At 43.4% G+C, this 19,372-nt stretch overlaps 1 protein-coding gene across 1 annotated transcript in view; it reads right to left on the minus strand.

Annotated features, from left to right (window-relative positions):
• Nucleotides 1-11,106: 11,106 nt before the first annotated feature.
• The window catches only part of SUGT1 (SGT1 homolog, MIS12 kinetochore complex assembly cochaperone), a 41,769-nt gene continuing 33,503 nt past the window's right edge, over nucleotides 11,107-19,372 (minus strand). The window contains exon 13 of the mRNA XM_056109767.1: nucleotides 11,107-11,534. Coding sequence (XP_055965742.1) covers nucleotides 11,433-11,534 — 102 coding nt within the window. The 3' untranslated portion in view covers nucleotides 11,107-11,432. The remainder of the gene's footprint in view (nucleotides 11,535-19,372) is intronic.

Raw genomic sequence — 19,372 nt, forward strand, 5'->3', positions numbered from 1 at the left:
ATCAATTTACAAAATAGGCTTAGTAGTATAGACTTTTAAGAAGAAAAGGATTCATCAGGCTGAAGAGATTGTTCAAAGGGCTGGGGCACAAGAGTTGCATTAGTGAGGCCTGGGTTTGATCTCTTGGCCCACAGGGACCCCAGAGCATTTCACTAGTATTAGCCCACCCCTACCTCCCCTAAAGAACTCATCTAAGTTTACTAACTTACATTCAGAAGTAATTCTTTTTTGGGGGGACGTGGGGGGGTGCTTACTAAAAGTGCATCTACATGTAAATTTACACATGTATATTAACGTAAACCTAGCAAATAGTTGATGTTATTACCTTAGGTGTTTGGCTTACTGAACCTTTTCCATTTTAATGGATTTTAAATCCTATAGAGTCATTCTTTATTAGTTTCAATGTTATCACCAGAGTGATAAAAATCAGTAATAGGCTGGGGAAGATAGCTCAAAGGGCCAGCGTGCATGCTTTGCATGCAAAAGCCCAGGTTGTATCACTGGTACCACAAGGTCCCCAGAGATAAGCTGGGACTAGTCCCAGAGCACCTTGAGGTGCTGTGCAAAACAAATATCAGTATATGTTTCAAGGCTATTAAGTCCCTAAGTTAAAGTAATAAATTATTGGAGCCAGATAGCACAGAAGGTGCATGCTTTGCATGCATCCAATCCTTGTTTGCGTCCCCAGCACTACATATGGTCCCCCAAGAGACACCAGGAATGATCCCCGAGCACAGCTGTGGCACAACATCCCCACAAATTAACAAAAAAAGAAAAAATTTAAAAGCAAATTATTAAAAACCATACCTCACTAAATGTCACCTGTGTTTAGTAATTACATTCACAATGTTATCATATTCCCAATCTCTGTGCCTGCTCCATCATGAAAATTCTCTTCACACCAAATTCATGTAACTGAATCAGAACCCCAGAAACCTCAGAAAATTCAACCCTTTTCCTCACCTGTAACCTGACTACAAAAATCTTTAATAAGTAACGAAATAGCTTGGAAGATAGAACCTGCACATTTAAAAATAGCACTGTTTACAAATTCACTTGCAATTACCGCTTTAAAGGACCTCATTTCTACAGCTTCCTGTCCTTCAGCCTTGCAGTGTGGATTACTTAATTGCTGAAGTTTATTTTCAATCGCCCATATTCCATTAACCTAGACCATTACCCATATTTTTGTAATTAATTTGTTTTATGCTGACATAGTCAAAGACCTGGAATAAACTAGTCAACCATGAACTTTCTCGTAGAAGGCATGATGCACTTATAGGCAGTCGTTTCGATTAAAAATCATACTCCTTGTTACAGAACTATATTAACTAAGTGGTTAAAAAAAAAAAAGTCTTCCCTTTCCTCCCGGTCCCAATGAGACCCCGAGTCGCCGCCCACAAATGGCCTCTATGGCTCCTGATCAAGCTGCTTAACAGCCATGATCCCAGACACTCAGAAACAAATCTTGAAACCCAGCGGCTTTTGGCAGAAATGTGTCCGAACCCTGTAGTAGGTTACTATCGCCGGGCCACCCCAGGGGGGGAAAGGGTACTGTCACTGTCCCTCCACCTACTCCCCCTTGGCAGCTCGATGGCTGCCATCCGCCAGAGGCCACTGAACAGTCAGGTTTGGGCCCGCAGTGACAAGACACGCAGGGAGGGCCTCATGGGATGGGGGTAGAGCCGGCCCTTTCCTCCGGAGTCACCACCCACGAACGGCCTGTCTCCTGATCAAGCTGTTTAATAGCCATGATCCCAGAGACTAAGAAACAAATCTTGAAATCCAGGGGCTTTTGGCAGAAATGCGTCCAGTCCCTGCAGTAGGTTACCGGTGCTGGGCAAACCCAGGTGGGAATAGGTTTCGTGCCTTGGCCTGTTCCCCTGGTGGCCCAGTGGCCGCCATCCTCCAGAGGCCACTGGACAATCAGGTTTGGACTCGCAGTGATGAGAAATGCAGGGCCTCACGGGATGGGGATGGACCCGGTCCTTCCCTCCCAACCCCAAGAACCCGAGTCGTTGCCCACGAACGGCCTTTCTGGCTCCTGATCAAGCTGCTTAACAGCCATGATCCCAGAGACTCAGCAACAAATCTCGGAACCCAGCAGGTTTTGGCAGAAATCCCTCCAGATTTAAGTGTTAAAATTTCGGAATTTCAAAATCTCACAGCTACTACTGCAGCCATGCAACATCATTTGTTATTCTTAACCAGCAATAGAAAACAAATTGTCTACTGTTGCCTTTCAAGCAGATCTGAGTGTTGGGTAAAATCCCAAATAATAATGGTGGGTCTTGTGTCAAAATATTGAATGTGATCAAAGTAGAGAGTAATGTGGAAATCATCTGCCTCACAGGTAAGGGGTGTGGGATGGGGATATATTGGGATCTTTGGTGGTGGAGAATGGGCACTGGTGAAGGTACGGGTGTTTCATTGTATGACCAAGACTTAAACCCGAAAGCTTTGTAACTGCTCTCACGGTGATTCAATAAATAAAATTATAAAATTTTTTTAAAAAAGTAAGGTGGAATTCATGCCCAATTCAATCAGCTAATCAGTGGCTGAATAACAAACAGCAGTACTCCTACATAAAAAAAAAATTTAGGGGGCTGGAGCAATAGCACAGTGGGTACGCCGTTTGCCTTGCATGCGACCAACCTGGGTTCAATTCCCAGCATCCCCTATGGTCCCCTGAGCACCGCAGGGGTAATTCTTAAGTGCAGAGCCAGGAGTAACCCCTGTGCATCACCGGTTGTGACCCAGAAAGCAATAAAATAAATTTTAAAAAGTCTTCATAGGAAATACCCTTTACACACTTTCTAATCAATCTACTCAATCAGTACTATAAAATTTAGTAATCACTAAGTCACCTACTTAGCCAACTTCTGAGAATATTCTAGTTGCTGAAAAAGAAAGTAAATCATACAGTACTAAGCCATGAGGTGTCCAGAAGGCAGGTTAGTCCAGTATTCTCTGCTCAGTGTTTAGCAATAGCTCAAGCAGTGCTGAGTGATAAACAAGCATATCATCCAAATCCTCTCAAATTACTTTCATTCTTTACAGTAGCAGAGTTATATGGAATCACAATCACGATCATCCTGTTGTTCGTCGATTGCCTCGGGCAGGCACCAGTAACGTCTCCTTCGCCCTAGCCCTGAGATTTTAAAAAGTGCCATATTCAAGGCTCTTCCAGGGTTAGGAGAATGAGACTCATCGTTGTTACTGGTATTTGGCATATTGGGTGCACCACGGGGAGTTTGCCAGACTCTGCCATGTGGGCAGGTTATATTCAGTAGCCTGCCAGGTTGTCCAAAGTAAGAATGAGATAATAAGATAATAACAGTGCTGCATATTATCTCGTATTATCTCAGGGAAAAGCATAACAGCATTTTAAAAAGCTTTAAGAAATTCTGTCCAACTTTGTTTAGTCTATCATTCTTTGAACTTACTTTGACCATACGTAATGTATAATTTACATTAATTATCTTTCAGAACACTTGTTCAGCGATTTGAATATACATATCTGGAACACTCTCGTAGTTTATAAGCCATGCCCCACCCTTGCCCCCTGAAATGCTACCTGTTTCTTAAAGGAAATAGAAATTTTTCAAAATCCAATGGCATTATGTACTTTGGAACTAAAAGCTCTTTACTGGAGAATTGTATGATTAGAAATAAATATTTTTTCAACAAATAGGATTGCTAGGAAGGAAGAAGCAAACATCTGGATGAAGTTAATTATTAAAAGAAGAGGGGAAAATATGAAAGCGATTGTGATAGGCTAATAGTGTCAGCATTACGACATTAATTTCTAAATTAAGATGTCTTTTAAGATGCTGTGGCTAAGCTATTAGTCTGGGGAAGGAAAGAAGGATGGGAGGGAGGGAGGGAGGGAGGGAGAATGTTACAATATACAAGTAAAAATTTTCTCAGTTTCTGGTATCAAACCCAGGTCCTTACCCATGCAAGACAGGTGCTCTACCACTGAATTACACCCCCTGCATAATTTGGCAGGTGGGTGTTGGGGACACCTCGTTGGAGAGACATTCAGCAGTTCTCAGGGTTTACTCCTGGCTTTGCCACACAGTGGTGGGCTTGGGGGACTATACGGGCTGCCAGGGACCAAATTTGGGTAGACTGTGTGCAAGAAAAACATCCTGCTGTACTATCACTCTGGACCTATATGGAATCAATGATTTAATATTTTTGGTCCACCTAGCAAAGCTCAGGGGTCATCCCAGGTAGTATCAGGGATCTAACTTGAGCTATGCTCCAGCTGTTGAGCAATCTTGCAACCCTATGAACTTAATGGCCTTATTATTTTGCTTTTGGGCCACATCTGAAGATGCTCAGGGGTTCCTCCTGGTTCTGCACTCCTGGCAGTGCTCAGGTGACCATATGGGATGTGGGGGATCAAACTCACGTGAGCCATGTATAGGGCAAGCGGCAAGTACCCTGCCTGCTGACTAACTCAATGGTCCCAAGATCTTAGTGGCTATAATTACTTATAATAAGGTTTAGTGACAGAGGAACAAAAATAATAGAGGAACAAAAATAATCAGAGTATTTCTCAAAATTTTGCATATATGTAAGGGTGAAAATATCTAAAGGAAAACCTTGAAACAATCTGAGTGCTTATACAATGAATACTTGTGATGAGGTAAAATTTGTGATGTAGTAGGAACAAGTAGTCTTCAAACAATGGAATGAATTGTATGGGTATCATGTTTCTCCGAACTATCTGGACCTTCAACATAAAACAATACTATATATATATATATATATATATATATATATAGTACCTTCCATGACAATTAAGAGGTTTGTGTTACTCATAAGCTTTCCTACTTACGAACCTGACAACCGCTTGACTTTTAGAAACAAACTTTTTTAGTCTAAGTATAAGATCAAACCATTTAACTTACACTTTCTCTGACACTGTCAATCATTTATTAATGAAAGTCATTCATTCTAACCCAATTCACTCATCTGAATAGTCATTGTTAAAAGCTTTGGTACTATAATCTGACGTGAATTCAAATCTTAGCTCTGTAGAGTGAATGAGTGAAAAAACTGTGGTCTTTCTGCTAATCTGTAACAAGAGGATGTGGTCAGTATTTTGCAAGACCACTGGAAGACGTTAATGTACATAGAGCATTTAGTCATACATCAGAGCAACAGAGGGCAAGTATGTGGCAGAGGACACGCCTTGCATGTGTGGGGTCCTAAGTACGGAGTTCCATCCCTGCTTCCTACATGAATGTTTTTGTTTCTTTTTAATTACTCATGTAGAATACTACCACTGTTCAGGCCCTAATCGATCAGGAAATATATATGATTTTGGTTGATTTGCGGGCGACAAGTTTACTGAGCTGTGATGAGATCTTCAAAGAATTTCAGCACAAGATGGTCCCAGTTAATAGCTGTGAGTGAATTAGTGTCTAGAATTTGCCCACAACTTTCCAGATATTTCCAAAATAAAATCTCTTGGTGTGTATAAAGCGATATTACAACATAAGATGCACAGTTGGAAACCAAAGAAATGAAGTGTTGACAATTCTTAAAACTATATGACTTATAGACACCATTATTTTGTCCTCTTTCAGGATTTTTATTTTCTTCTCCTCGCCTCATCCAGAGATAAATAAAAACCAAATTCATAGGTGGCTATAATAGCAGGTATGAACATAAAAGTAGACTTCGGGGCAAATTATGAAAAGTAACTCTAGTAAGCAAAAACACACAACACCTGGAAACTTTCCATCTATTTTTGAGAATATCAGTAATAGCCACAAAAGAAATAATCTGAATAAGAAGTATTCCAACAGAATTTAAAAACAGTAGGGACTGATAATAGGCGGCAGTTAGACTCTGGGTCATCAATATATCTTAAGGGATCAATAACCTAATCTGATACAGCTATAATTAGCGAAAATAAAACAGATAAAAAGGAAAGTAACAAAGCTAGATAAGCACTGAGCTAAATTCAAATTTAACTGTTTACAAAATGACAACACACCACTTAAAATGTTTATTTGCAATATACCTGGAAATCTTATATAAAATAGGTCCAACTACTTTTTAGCATACAAGAAAATAGTTTTGGGGCTGGGGCAACAGCACAGCAAGGAGGGCGTCTGCCTTGCATGAGGCTGACCCAGGTTCGACTCCCAGCATCGCACATGGTCCCCTGAGCACCGTCAGGAGTAATTCCTGAGTACATGAACCAGGAGTAACCGCTGTGCATCACCAGGTGTGACCCAAAAAAGTGAAAATTAAAAAAAAAGTTTCCCAGCCTCTCTAGAGGCAATGAGAATGATTCAATGTTCTGTAGGTAACTGATTCTTACAAATCTAAGGAAAGAGTTTTTTCAAAATCAGCCACCAATGACTCTCATCCTTTCTCAGGACAAGAGTATGGCTCAAAGGGCAGTGATGTGCTTGGCACGCAGGAACCCAGGGCTCAATCCCCAGGACATCAGTGGCTGTGTCCTCTCCAAAAATCAAAAAGACCCATTCTTTCTCCTCAGTCCACCAAAGAGAAGAATTTTATTTTGTTGCAGTTCCAGAGATTCACACACTCAGTGCTTCAGGTATGTAAGAATATGTGGTAGGGTCAATTCTCTTTGGAGAAGCTGTCAAGTTCACTTTTGTTGTTGTTGTTTGCTTTTTGGTCACACCTGGTGGTGCTCAGGAATTACTCCTGGAAGTGTGTAGGGGACCATATGCCCTACTTGCTGTACTATCTGGGCCCTCAAGTTCATTTTAATTGACTTTTCTTTCCTTTTACTTTGGTTTTGTTTTTAGGCCATACCCTGCAGTGCTCAGAGTGGCTTGCACTCAGGAATCACTACTGGTGATGCTCAGGGGACCTTATAAGGATCCAGGGGTCACACCTGTATCATCTGGGTGCAAGACAAGTGCCTACCCACTGAACTATCTCTCAGCCCCTACCTTAACCTTCTTTTAAAATAACCATTCATATTTAAGTCTTTCCCAAAAAATGAGTCCCAGGTCATTATTGTCAGTGCTCAGGGTACCACACCCCAGACAAGCCCCCGATCTTATGCATGTGAGGCCTGTGGTTTGAGTTATCTGCCAGCTCCCCCTCCTCCAGTTTTAAGTGACTAGTAGTAAATGCCAATTTTGAAGAATGAACTTGTTTACAACCAATTCTCAATAAGTATTAGGCACAAGAAAAAAAAAGTTACTAAAATTGGCCCTAGTGTTTCAAAGTATAGTATAGTCACCTACAGTGATTATGAAGTAGCAGAGTTCAAGAACCAGATAATCATTAGAAGATTCTTTGAAGACAGTGAGAGAATTCTAGAAGTCATCAAGGTTAAAAAAAAGAACAGATAAATAAAATTTTTTTAAAAAAGTATTCAGTACTAAATCTTAGAAAGGATGAACTTCAAGAGGGAGTTAACTCGAAGCGTTGGAGCACATGCCTTGCATGTCCCAAGCCCCGAGCTGGCACTACCATATTCCCCCACACCCCAACCCAGCACTGCATGCCTGAGCACCAAACCATCAGTTTCACCAGGAAGGGTAACTGGACCCCCAGCACTGCTGGAAAGATAAACAGAGGCTGGGGAAGATAGGTGTTATGAAGATACAAAGTTTAACTAGAGCATGAAGACAAATATTTGAGAAATGAAAAAAAAAAAGACGACTAAAAAGAAAAAGAGAGCTGGGGAAGAGAGCTCCAAGGGAAGTATGTGCTTTCCATGATGGAAGACAGGGTAGAATCCTTGGCACCACATGGTCCCCAGTACCACAGGATCAACAGCTGAGCAACCCACCAGGAGGAGGTTCTAAGCAAGGTTATCAGTGACCCCACTCCCCAAAAAACCCAGACAGACCACATGAAAAGACCAACTAAAGTAGAAGGGGAAAAAGTGTTAAGAGGCTCTTCATTAGAATAAAGTTGCTTTTCTTTTGAGGGGGAGGCTGGGGGCACACACAGCTGTGCTTAAGGCTTCCTCCTGGCTCTGCACTCAAGGATCACTCATGGCAAGACTCCGGGGCCACAGGAGATGCTGGAGATGAAACCTGGTCAAGCGTGTGCCAGGAAAGCACCCTGGTTGCTGGGTTGCTTCAATGGCCCAATTTCTTTTGTTTTGGTTTTGGGGCCACACCCAGCAGTGCTCAAGGCTCACTCCTGGCTCTGGGCTCAGGAATCATTCCTGGTGAGTTCAGGGGACCATATGGGTGACAGAGAGCAAACCCATGTGCAAGTCAAGCGCCCTACCCCACTGTGCTGCCGCATGACCCTGCTTTTAACAGGGTCCAGGAGAGCCACACTGAAGAGCTGCAAGACGGTGGCATTTTGGTGACAGTGATTGAACTCAGGGCCAGGAACAAGGCCTACCACTTCAGCTATCTCTCCATGAAGTTTTGTTACTGTGTTTGGGGCCACACCTGGCAGTGCTCAAGCCCTCCTCTGGGCCTCAGCCAGAGTAGGTGGTGGTGCCCGGAAAGAAACTGAGGCCTCCTGCATGCAAGGCACGTGGCCAAGCCCTCACTTGGACCCCGATGGTCAAAGAGATATTACAGCTAGACTTTCGGGCAGTCTAACTTCTTGAAATTCCCTCTCTACCGATAAATTGTACTTACACCAGATTCATTTTATAAAACTATACCAGGAACTCCATTTGGCTCAGCAAAATCCTGCATTTCACAGCATTAAGAAAATTACCTAAACCATGCTTATCTAGCAGTAGATGTTAGATAATGTAGCCTCTAAAAGAGAGTGCTAGATTTTTTTAAAAAAACAAAACTCCCCAAACATATGGGGGCCAGAGCAATAAGACACCATGCAAGCGGCCGGCCTGGGTTCAATCCCATGTACCCCATATGGCCCTGAAGCCCCACCAGGAATGATTCCCTGAGCACAGAGCCAGAAGGATGTCCCAAGCAGCACTGGGTATGAATCCAAACTTGCCAGGTATGGAACAAAGTATTTTAAAAAATGTACAGGGGTCCCTTTGATTCCCAGTACTGCACGGTCCTCTTGAGTACTGCAGGAAGTGACCCCAGCACAGAGCCAGGAGACTCTGAGCACTGTCTGATGTGGCCCCAACTGCACAACCACCTTCTTTCCTCTGCTATAGAGTTGCATGCAGAGCCCTGACTCAGCAGCTCTGTGGCAGCAGGCTCCCAAATTCCTGGTTGTAACTGTGCTGAGTAAATTTAATATACCAAATACAAACAAGTCACTTGTGCCCCTAAGGAGAAATTTCAACAGTCCACACCAGCAAGAACTTAACTTTGCCTTTTCCTTTGGTTGCTTGAGAACCAAAGACAGCCGTGAGCATGGTCAGACGTAATCCTGGTGATTTCTGAAATGTTGGTGGCAGTGGCTCCCCTCATCGCCCAAGACAAAATTATCCAAGAAGTAACTTTGCGTAAAGGGTGTTGGGAGGATCCTCTCAGGATGGGAGAAGCATGCAGAAAGTAGACTATAGACCAAACATGACTGCCACTCAATGCCTCTTTTGCAAACCACAACACCCAAAAGGAGAGAGAGAACAAAAGGGAATGACCTGCCACAGAGGCAGGGTGGGATGGGGGGATGGGGGTGGGAGGGATACTGGGACCCGTGGTGGTGGAAAATGGGAACTGGTGGAGGGATGGGTGTTTGACCATTGTACAATTAAAACCCAAGCACAAAAAATTTGTAAATCTACAACTGTACCTCATGGTGTTTCACTAACAAAAATTTAAAAAAAAATGTAAATGATGGAGAATGGGCACTGGTGGAGGGATGGGTACTGGATCACTGTATAACTGAAACCCAAGCACAAAAATTTGTAAGTCTACAACTGTACCTCATGGTGTTCCACTAATAAAAATTATTTAAAAAAAAAGAAAAAAAGAAGTAGCTTTGCGGGGACCAATGTAACCCTCCTGTCATCTCCCCTTTCCCCTCTACCCCCCCAGTTTAAACAAGTTTTAACAACAGATGTGGCTGTGATCTGGTAGCATCCCATCACCATTTTCCTGACGAAACTCCTTCTACAAATGACTAGATGGGTTTGGATTCTTGCTCTCGGGGGGCTGGGGTGGTGACCCATTTGACTGACACTGAGAGTGTCCTCAACTAGGAGGGCAGAGTGGAGAGCCTTGTCCCAAAACCTGAGGCCTAATGACTCGAGCGAGTGTGTAAGAGCAGCACTTCTCTACCTTTCCCCACGACCGACCTCTCCCGACCTTGCTTCCTTCCCGTGTCCCCCACCCCCACCTCCCACTTCCCCTAGGAATACCCCGGGAGCCCATAGGGGACCAGATGGCTGCTCCAGGGCATTGTGATTCAACAATTATGGTCAGAAAATTTTAAGTCAGAATTACAGGTCATCCATGGCCTATGCTTTATAATAAAGAGACAGAAAAGAATTTTAACCAGGTAAGACCTTTTCCTTCGGTTTTAAAACAGGAAACAAGTTCGGCATTTAACCATTGCATAATTCCTCTGTGGATATTGACTTTCTCTGCCTGTGAATAAGCTCTTTGAAGCTAATGCTCAAGCCTTTTAGTTTTTATATCCCATGGTATCTATTATAGATACTAAATATATACATGTTTACTCTTTCAGCAGCACACTTCAAAGGAAACTGAAGCAATCATGAGTGAGGAAAGATTTTCTAATGATGAGAAAAAAAATCCAAGAAAATGAAAACCAAACCAAATCAAACTAGTGCAATTTTTTTGTTTGTTTAAAAAACCCTGGCTAGGATAAAAAGTCCAAAAAGTGAACTTGAAATTTCCGAACCTACTCTGGCCCAATTTCTCAGATTAACCTTCAAAAGGATTTGTGGCACGTGAAACTCGTGTGTTCTATAGAGGAATCTGGAGTTAGGGATCTAAATCTCAGGGCAAATACAAATATTTCTTATAAAAAGAACCAAATGAGAATTTTGTGATAATTTCTCAAAGTTTTCCATAAAACTTAAGGAAATGATAAATAAAACGTCTTCATTGAAAAATTGTATTTACAACTCCATTCAAAATCAGTTTGAAAAAGCAAATGCTGAAGCTGAAAAAAAATCTGATATTCACCCAAAGTTGCCAAGTCTAAAAAATTATTAACAGAATACTGCACCAAAAATAAGGCAATAACCCCGAGATTCTGATTTAATGATACCTCTTCTCCCACAACTAGGTAGAACTAATCTATCTAGTAGCTAATATTTCTTCATAACATTTCAGCATGTCTGTAACCCTTATGGACAAAGTGATAAAATAAGATCTTCTTTCTTCATTTAGGCTCTTAATTAAAACACTTGAAGGAAAATAATTTCTAAAGCACAAAGAGGTAAAGAGAAATATAATCTTTCAAAAAGATACTCAGTGTTCAAAATCCAAGAATGCGATATTAATACACAATGGGCATTAGGTGAATGTATGCAATACAGTGATATCAAATTAATTTATTTAGTACTTTTTCCATTCCATATCATCAGGAGGATTAATTTCAACTTTCCTTTTACCTACATCAGACCAGTTGGTACTCAAAACTGTACCACCAGACTCCATCTGCAATAAAAAATAAAAATAGGTTAACTCTTCAACTATACAATCAAAATTAAGTATTTTTCTAAAAAATATTCCAAGTACCAAGTTCCAAATTAAGCTAACATTGACCCAATATAAAACTTTTCTGGTTTCGTTTTGCTTTGGGGCTGCACCTGGGGATGCTCAAGATTTACTCCTGGCCCTGCACTCAGGGGTCATTCCTGGTGGGGCTGAGAGGACCACACAGAGTGCCAGGGACCAAAGCAAGGCAAATAAATGCCCTATGCACTGTACGCTCCCCAGCCCCAGAGTTGATATAAATTCAAGTCAATTTTATTTAAATGTATGCTTCCTAGAAAGAAGCTTCTATGTTCTGTACCATCTGAAAAGGAAATTCTAGAGGGAACTTAGGAGCAGCATGTTCATATACACTTTCATATAATGCTTAGCTTCTTAAAATCTGTTGGATATCATCTCATGCAAGCGACCCGATGTCAGGGGCCTGAAATGTGGGGAGGTTAGGAAAACTGGGGCATAATAAAAGGTTTCTTAATGAGCAATGACCAAAAACTAATTCACAACTGCGCAATGAATTCAGTATGTTTCTGGCAACGCTTGCTTTTACTTTCGGGGGTGGGGGGAATCTCCCAAGTAGCTGTCAGGAGGCTTGGAGACCTTCCTGGTGATTCTGACAATCAGATGGGTGGTGTGATGTAAGAATCTGAGGATACGGTATTTCTCGGGTGCTGGGGACAGTCTGAGCCACCTGGCAGATGCTCAGAGACCATGTGGTGCTAGGGATCAAACCAGGCCGGCTGCAGGTAAAGACATGAGCGTTTAACTCCTACACTCTCTCCAACCTTGTTACATATCCTAGTCCCTCCAGCACTGACAGATAAACCCCAAGCAGAGTCAGGAATAACCCCTGAGCACCACTGTGTGGTCAAAAGCAGAAAAACCAGCAAACAACAAAACAACCTGCTTAAAGACAACACCAATTCTCCATTATTTCATCTAAAAATTAGAAGAGCATCAAACACTTTCCCAATTCATTATGCAAACTAGTTCTACCCTAACACCAAAGCAGCATTAAAAAAAATACTACAAATTAGTATCTCTTATGAATACACAAAAATCCTTAAAGTATCTAAAAATAGAATTAAGCAATATGTATTTTTTAATTATATACCACGATCAAATGGAATTTATTCGGAGATGCAAACTTAATAATTAAAAAGTCATATTAATCAATGATGGAGCTGAAGAGACAGTACAGTCGGTAGGACACTTGTCTAGTACTGAACAGATCCGTGTTCAGTCCCTTCATACCATCTGGTCCCCCAACCAGTGCCAGGAGTAATTCCTGAGTGCAGAGCCGGGGGTAACCCCGTAACCCCTGGGCACTGCTAGGTATGACAAAAAAAAAAGTGTGTGTGTGTGTATACGTATACATATACATATATATATATATATATATATATATCGATGCAGAAAAAAAGCATTTACTAAGTCAATAGCCACTAATGCCAAACATCTTAGATAGTACTAGAATTTAACTTGATGATGCATCTACCAAAAAACCCACAGCAAATATAGTCAAATACTGACTAGTTTTCCTGAAGATGGGAATAAAGTCCATTATTACCACTCTTAAGCCACAAAGAGCTAGATGTCCTCAGAAGGGAAACTGAGCAAGAAAAGCAGATTATAGGTGTGAAAGGGCATAAATAAAACTGTTCCTATTGAAACAGTGTAACTGCAGAAAATATCACATGGAATCTACCAAAAATTCTCCTAGAACTTGATACTCCACACAGTCATATCAAATAAAACAAGATCCTATCATATTAAACAAATTTTCTATAAAAAAAAAAATCGGACTGGAACGATAGCACAGTGGGTAGGGCATTTGCCTTGCAAGCGGCCAACCCGGGTTTGATTCCCAGCATCCCATATGGTCCCCCAAGCACCACCAGGAGTAATTCCTGAATGCAGAGCCAGGAGTAACCCCTGAGCACTGCCAGGTGTGACTCAAAAAGCAAAAAAAAAAAAAAAGAAAAAAAAAATCAGGCAACACCAAAACTAAAACTAAATGTATAGTACTCATTTATGACACTTTAAAAGTTCAGGTGCCAGAGTACAGTTGATAGGGCACTCGCCTTGCAAATAACCGACTTGGGCTTGATCACCCGAAAACCTCACCCGGAAACCTTACCAAAAGTGATCCCCAAGTACAGAGCCAGGAGTAAGAACTGAGCACAGCTGGTGTGGCCCAAAAAGACAACATAAAACAAAGTTCAGGGGATCAAGAGACAGCTCAAGAGACTGGCACACTTGCTTCACTCCAAGGTGGGGCGTGGGGTGGATCCCTGGCACCACCTGTTCTCTCAGGTACTGCCAAGAACAGCACCCAAACACAGAGCCCAGAGCAGCCTCGGGGTCGCACCGGTCAAAGCCCTCAAACCAGAAGAAAGAAAAAAGAGGATGATTCCAATATTTGAGTGTATTCAGCAAAACATACAAAATGTATGTGCTTGAAAACTGTAAACTGCTATAAAAAGAAATCAAAATGATCCAAATAAATGGAAAAAATTCATTTAAAAAGTATTATTTGAAGAGAAAGAACACATGGAGAGTGCGGGATCCCGGAGGAAAAAAAAAAAAGAAAAAACAGGTTCCAAAAAGAGCCAAGTTCACCCGCAAGTTCCAGATGGAGTAGGCGCCGCATCTCGCCTCCCCCAGATGGAACCCCGGTGACCAGAAGCCTCTACAAACACAGCTCGAGTATGCGGGAACGAGGACTTTTTCTCAAAACCGCGCGGCCGCTTATGCGGCCGCGCGACATCTCTCTATATACAAAGTGATCAATGAGAAGTAAACCACCCAATCTTTCTCCCTGAAAGTCAGAGTTAAGTTTGGAGCACGGCCACAGCCCCAGAAACACAAGGACTTAATGCAGAACCCAGCAGCTTAGAGCAGAAAAGTGAAAGGACTATGCGTTAATCCAGGCCATCAAGTCTGCCGGAGGGGAAAGGGTGTTGCCCCATTCGCCCTCTCTTCTCTGGAAAGAAGGATGGCGGCCGCATGGGAGCCTTGTGGACAGCAGGTATGAGCCGGGGGTGTGGGGGCGACTAAAACCTCATGGGAAGGGGGGCGTTCCGGTCCGTCCTTCACGCCCTACCGAGGTCACCAGTTGCCCCCCACGAGCGGCTCTCCAGCACGGCCACAGCCCCAGAAGCACAAGGGCTTAATGCAGAACCCAGCAGCTTGGAGCAGAAAAGTGAAAGGACTATGCGTTAATCCAGGCAATCATTTCTGCCCAGAGGGGAAAGGGTGTTGCTCCCTTCCGCCCTCCTCCCTCTGGAAAGAAAGATGGCGGCCACATGGGAGCCTTGTGGACAGCAGGTATGAGCCGGGGGTGTGGGGGCGACTAAAACCTCATGGGAAGGGGGGCGTTCCGGTCCGTCCTTCACGCCCTACCGAGGTCACCAGTCGCCCCCCACGAGCGGCTCTCCAGCACAGCCACGGCCCCAGAAGCACAAGGACTTAATGCAGAACCCAGCAGCTTGGAGCAGAAAAGTGAACGGACTATGCATTGACCCAGGCCATCAAGTCTGCCGGAGGGGAAAGGGTGTTGCCCCATTCGCCCTCTCCTCTCTGGAAAGAAAGATGGCGGCCACATGGGAGCCTTGTGGACAGCAGGTATGAGCCGGGGGTGTGGGGGCGACTAAAACCTCATGGGAAGGGGGGCGTTCCGGTCCGTCCTTCACGCCCTACCGAGGTCACCAGTTGCCCCCCACGAGCGGCTCTCCAGCACGGCCACAGCCCCAGAAGCACAAGGGCTTAATGCAGAACCCAGCAGCTTGGAGCAGAAAAGTGAAAGGACTATGCGTTAATCCAGGCAATCATTTCTGCCCAGAGGGGAAAGGGTGTTGCTCCCTTCCGCCTTCCTCCCTCTGGAAAGAAAGACGGCGGCCACATGGGAGCCTTGTGGACAGCAGGTATGAGCCGGGGGTGTGGGGGCGACTAAAACTTCATGGGAAGGGGGGCGTTCCGGTCCGTCCTTCACGCCCTACCGAGGTCACCAGTCGCCCCCCACGAGCGGCTCTCCAGCACAGCCACGGCCCCAGAAGCACAAGGACTTAATGCAGAACCCAGCAGCTTGGAGCAGAAAAGTGAACGGACTATGCATTGATCCAGGCCATCAAGTCTGCCGGAGGGGAAAGGGTGTTGCCCCATTCGCCCTCTCCTCTCTGGAAAGAAAGATGGCAGCCACATGGGAGCCTTGTGGACAGCAGGTATGAGCCGGGGGAGTGGGGGCGACTAAAACCTCATGGGTTGGGGGGCGTTCCGGTCCGTCCTTCACGCCCTACCGAGGTCACCAGTTGCCCCCCACGAGCGGCTCTCCAGCACGGCCATGGCCCCAGAAGCACAAGGACTTAATGCAGAACCCAGCAGCTTGGAGCAGAAAAGTGAATGGACTATGCGTTGATCCAGCCCATCAAGTCTGCCGGAGGGGAAAGGGTGTTGCCCCATTCGCCCTCTCCTCTCTGGAAAGAAAGATGGCGGCCACATGGGAGCCTTGTGGACAGCAGGTACGAGCCGGGAGTGTGGGGGCAACTAAAACCTCATGGGAAGGGGGGCGTTTCGCTCCGCCCTTCACGCCCTACCGAGGCCACCAGTTGCCCCCCACGAGCGGCTCTCCAGCACGGCCACGACTCCAGAACACAGAAACCAATTTCTTAACTATCTGACTTTCAGTAGAAATACTTCCAGGGTCAATAAGTAAAATAGCAGAAATCCAAAACCAACATTTAATTCTTGAACCCAGCTGGAGAAAGCAAATCACTTCACAATGCTTTTTCAGCATGTCTGATTTGGGGGGGGGGGGGGTAAACTCTAAATAATAGTGGTGAATCTTTTATTGAAACAATCTAATCAAAGCGGATAGAGTGTTAACTAGAATTCATCTGCCTCACAGGGACGGGGAGGGGTGGGGGGTGGGGTTTTATTGGGGTTCTTCATGGGAAAAAATAAGTATTGGTAAAGGGAAATGTGTTTGATATTTGCATGACTGAGACATAAACCTGAAAGCTTTGTAACCTTTCCCACAGTGATTCAATAAAAAAAAAAAAAAAAAAAAAAGTATTATTTTCCCCAAACAGATAAAATTCAGCACAATTCTAACACCTTTTGTAAATACAGACAAAATACCCTATTTTCCTTATATGGAATGACTATGAAACCAGGATGAAACAATTTTGAAATGAAGAAATTTAGGAGGAATGATTCTACCCAATTTCAAGACTTATCCAGCTACCAAGCTAGCAGAAACTGTTGGTAGTAATGAAAGTAACAGACTCACAAGATGTGCTCAAATAACATTTGAGAAAGGTGAAAAGCAATTCAATGTGGGAAAGATAACTCAATAAACGATATATCCAAAGCATCTGGATATACATAAACAAAAATGTTAAAAAAATTTGAAAAATGGATCATGAGCTTGCCCTTTGAGCCTGTGACCTCCGCTGAATATGTATCTTGCTTACTAGTCTGCTTCTTTGCTTACTATTTCTACTCTGGAGAAGGCTGTGTTCTCTCAAACACATTTCTTCTTTTTTTCTCACCTCTTTCTAAGCAAGTTTCATTTAATAAAAAAATACTGTTCCACACACACAAAATCATGAATTTAAATACTTAAATGTAGAAAGCCAACACAAGAGAAATTTGGTGACATATGGTATCAGACCAAGAGTTAACACTTGACACCTAAAGCAGGACTATAAAAATTGAAATGAAATCCTTTGGCTCTGCAAAAAACTATATTTGGGTTCAATCCCAGCACTGCATGGTCCCTGAGCACCGCAGAGTGATCCCAAGCACTGTCAGGTATAGTCCCCAAATTAGAAAAAATTATGAAGGTAAATGGTCACGATCCTCCCGTTGTTCATCGATTTGCTCGAGCGGGCCCAGTAATGTCTCCATCGTGAGACTTGTTACTGTGTTTGGCATATCGAATACATCACGGGTGGCTTGCCGAGCGGGCGAGATACTCTCGGTAGCTTGCCGGGCTCTCCGAGAGGGGCGGAGGAATTGAACTCGGGTCGGCCATGTTGGCTGCGTGCAAGGCAAACGCCCTACCGCTGTGCTATCGCTCCAGACCTATGAAGGTAAACAGGGTCAAGTACATGGTTCAGTGCAGCATACTTCACAGTGAAGATCCCCAGCACTGAATTTAAAAAGGGGAAAAGAGAAACTGCAAGCTGAAAGAAAATACTTGCAAACCACGTATCTAACCAACACTTGCCAGATGGAAAGAAAGTAGGTATAGCAATAAAATTACAACAGCAAGGGATTCCTGTGGTGTTCGTCCCAACCACGAGGGACTCCATCCCAGAAACAGAAATGTTCTGTATCTTAGCTGTCAATATTATGGTAGTGATATTACACTATAGTTTTTCAAAATGTTTCCACAGGGGAATGTGATGCTATAAAGGGTCTCTCCGCATCATTTCTTACAACTTCATGTAAACCTGCAATAATCTCAAAGTAAGTTTAATTTTTTTTTTTATTTCTAGGGGCCAGTGATATAAGCAAGATCCTGACTTGCGCTGACCCCCAGCACCCCCAGACTGGCCCTGCTGGCCATATGTTACTACTGGGTCCAGTCTCACATCCAAAAACTTTTATTTTCCTTTAGTAGTAAAAGGCACAATTACAACCAGTTACTATTGTGCAACTTCTGTGGAAACTTGAGTCTCAAGACATTCACAATTACTTTAATGACTATTAGTTTGGGGTTTTGGTTAATACCCTAGCAGTGCTCAGGGCTACTCCCAACTCTGTGTCCGGAAATCATGTGCTCCCAGGACGGAACTAAGGCCTCCTACACACAAAGCATGAGCTTTGGCCTGCGGAAATCTCACCCCAAATCTAATCACAGAATATTGTTTTAAATATCTATAAATAAGAATGCCTTAAAATGAACATGAACTTTTAATGGTCAAAGTGAAACTATCCTATCTTTATGCAAAATAAATCTATAAAAAGTTCTTAACATTTGTTATTAAAAGTTCATAATTTAAGGGGCTGGAGTGATAGCACAGTGGAAAGGGAGTTTGCCTCACATGTGGCCAACCTGGATTCGATTTCCAGCATCCCATATGGTCCCCAGCACCACCAGGAGTGATTCCTGAGTGCAGAGCCAGGAGTAACTCCTATGCATTGCCAGGTGCGACCCAAAAGAGGGAAAAAAAAAAAAAAAAAAAAAGCTCGTAATTTAAGGCCCGAGAAAAAGAAACAGATAAGGCGTTTGCCATGTATACAGCCAACCTGGGTTTGACCCCCACTACTCCCACGAGATTCTCTGAGACTGCCATTAGTGATCTCCGAATACAGTCAGGAGTAAACTCTAAAACCAACTGGGTGTGGCCAAAAGTAAAAAAATAAAGTTCGTGGCTGGAGTGATAGCACAGCGGGTAGGGTGTTTGCCTTACAAGTGGCCAACCCGGGTTCGATTCCCAGCATCCCACACGGTCCCCTGAGCACCGCCAGGAGTGATTCCTGAGTGCAGAGCCAGGAGTAACCCCTGAGCATCACCGGGCGTGACCCAAAAAGCAAAATTAATTAATTAAAATAAAAAATAAAAAGCTCATAATTTGAGGTAAACCTATCCTAGGGAAGTCTAAAATTTCTTAATTAAAAAAAAATTAAGAACAAACAAAATAAGACTGGAGAGAGTGTATAAAGCGTTTGCCCTGCATATGGCTGCCAAAGGCTCAATCCCTGGCCACCAAAAATGGTACCCCGAGTACAACCCAAATGATCCCTAAGCACAGAGCTAAGAGAAAGCCCTGAGA

Source organism: Sorex fumeus, unplaced genomic scaffold (genome assembly GCF_029834395.1).
Source record: "Sorex fumeus unplaced genomic scaffold, SorFum_2.1 ptg000008l, whole genome shotgun sequence".
NCBI lineage: Eukaryota > Metazoa > Chordata > Mammalia > Eulipotyphla > Soricidae > Sorex > Sorex fumeus.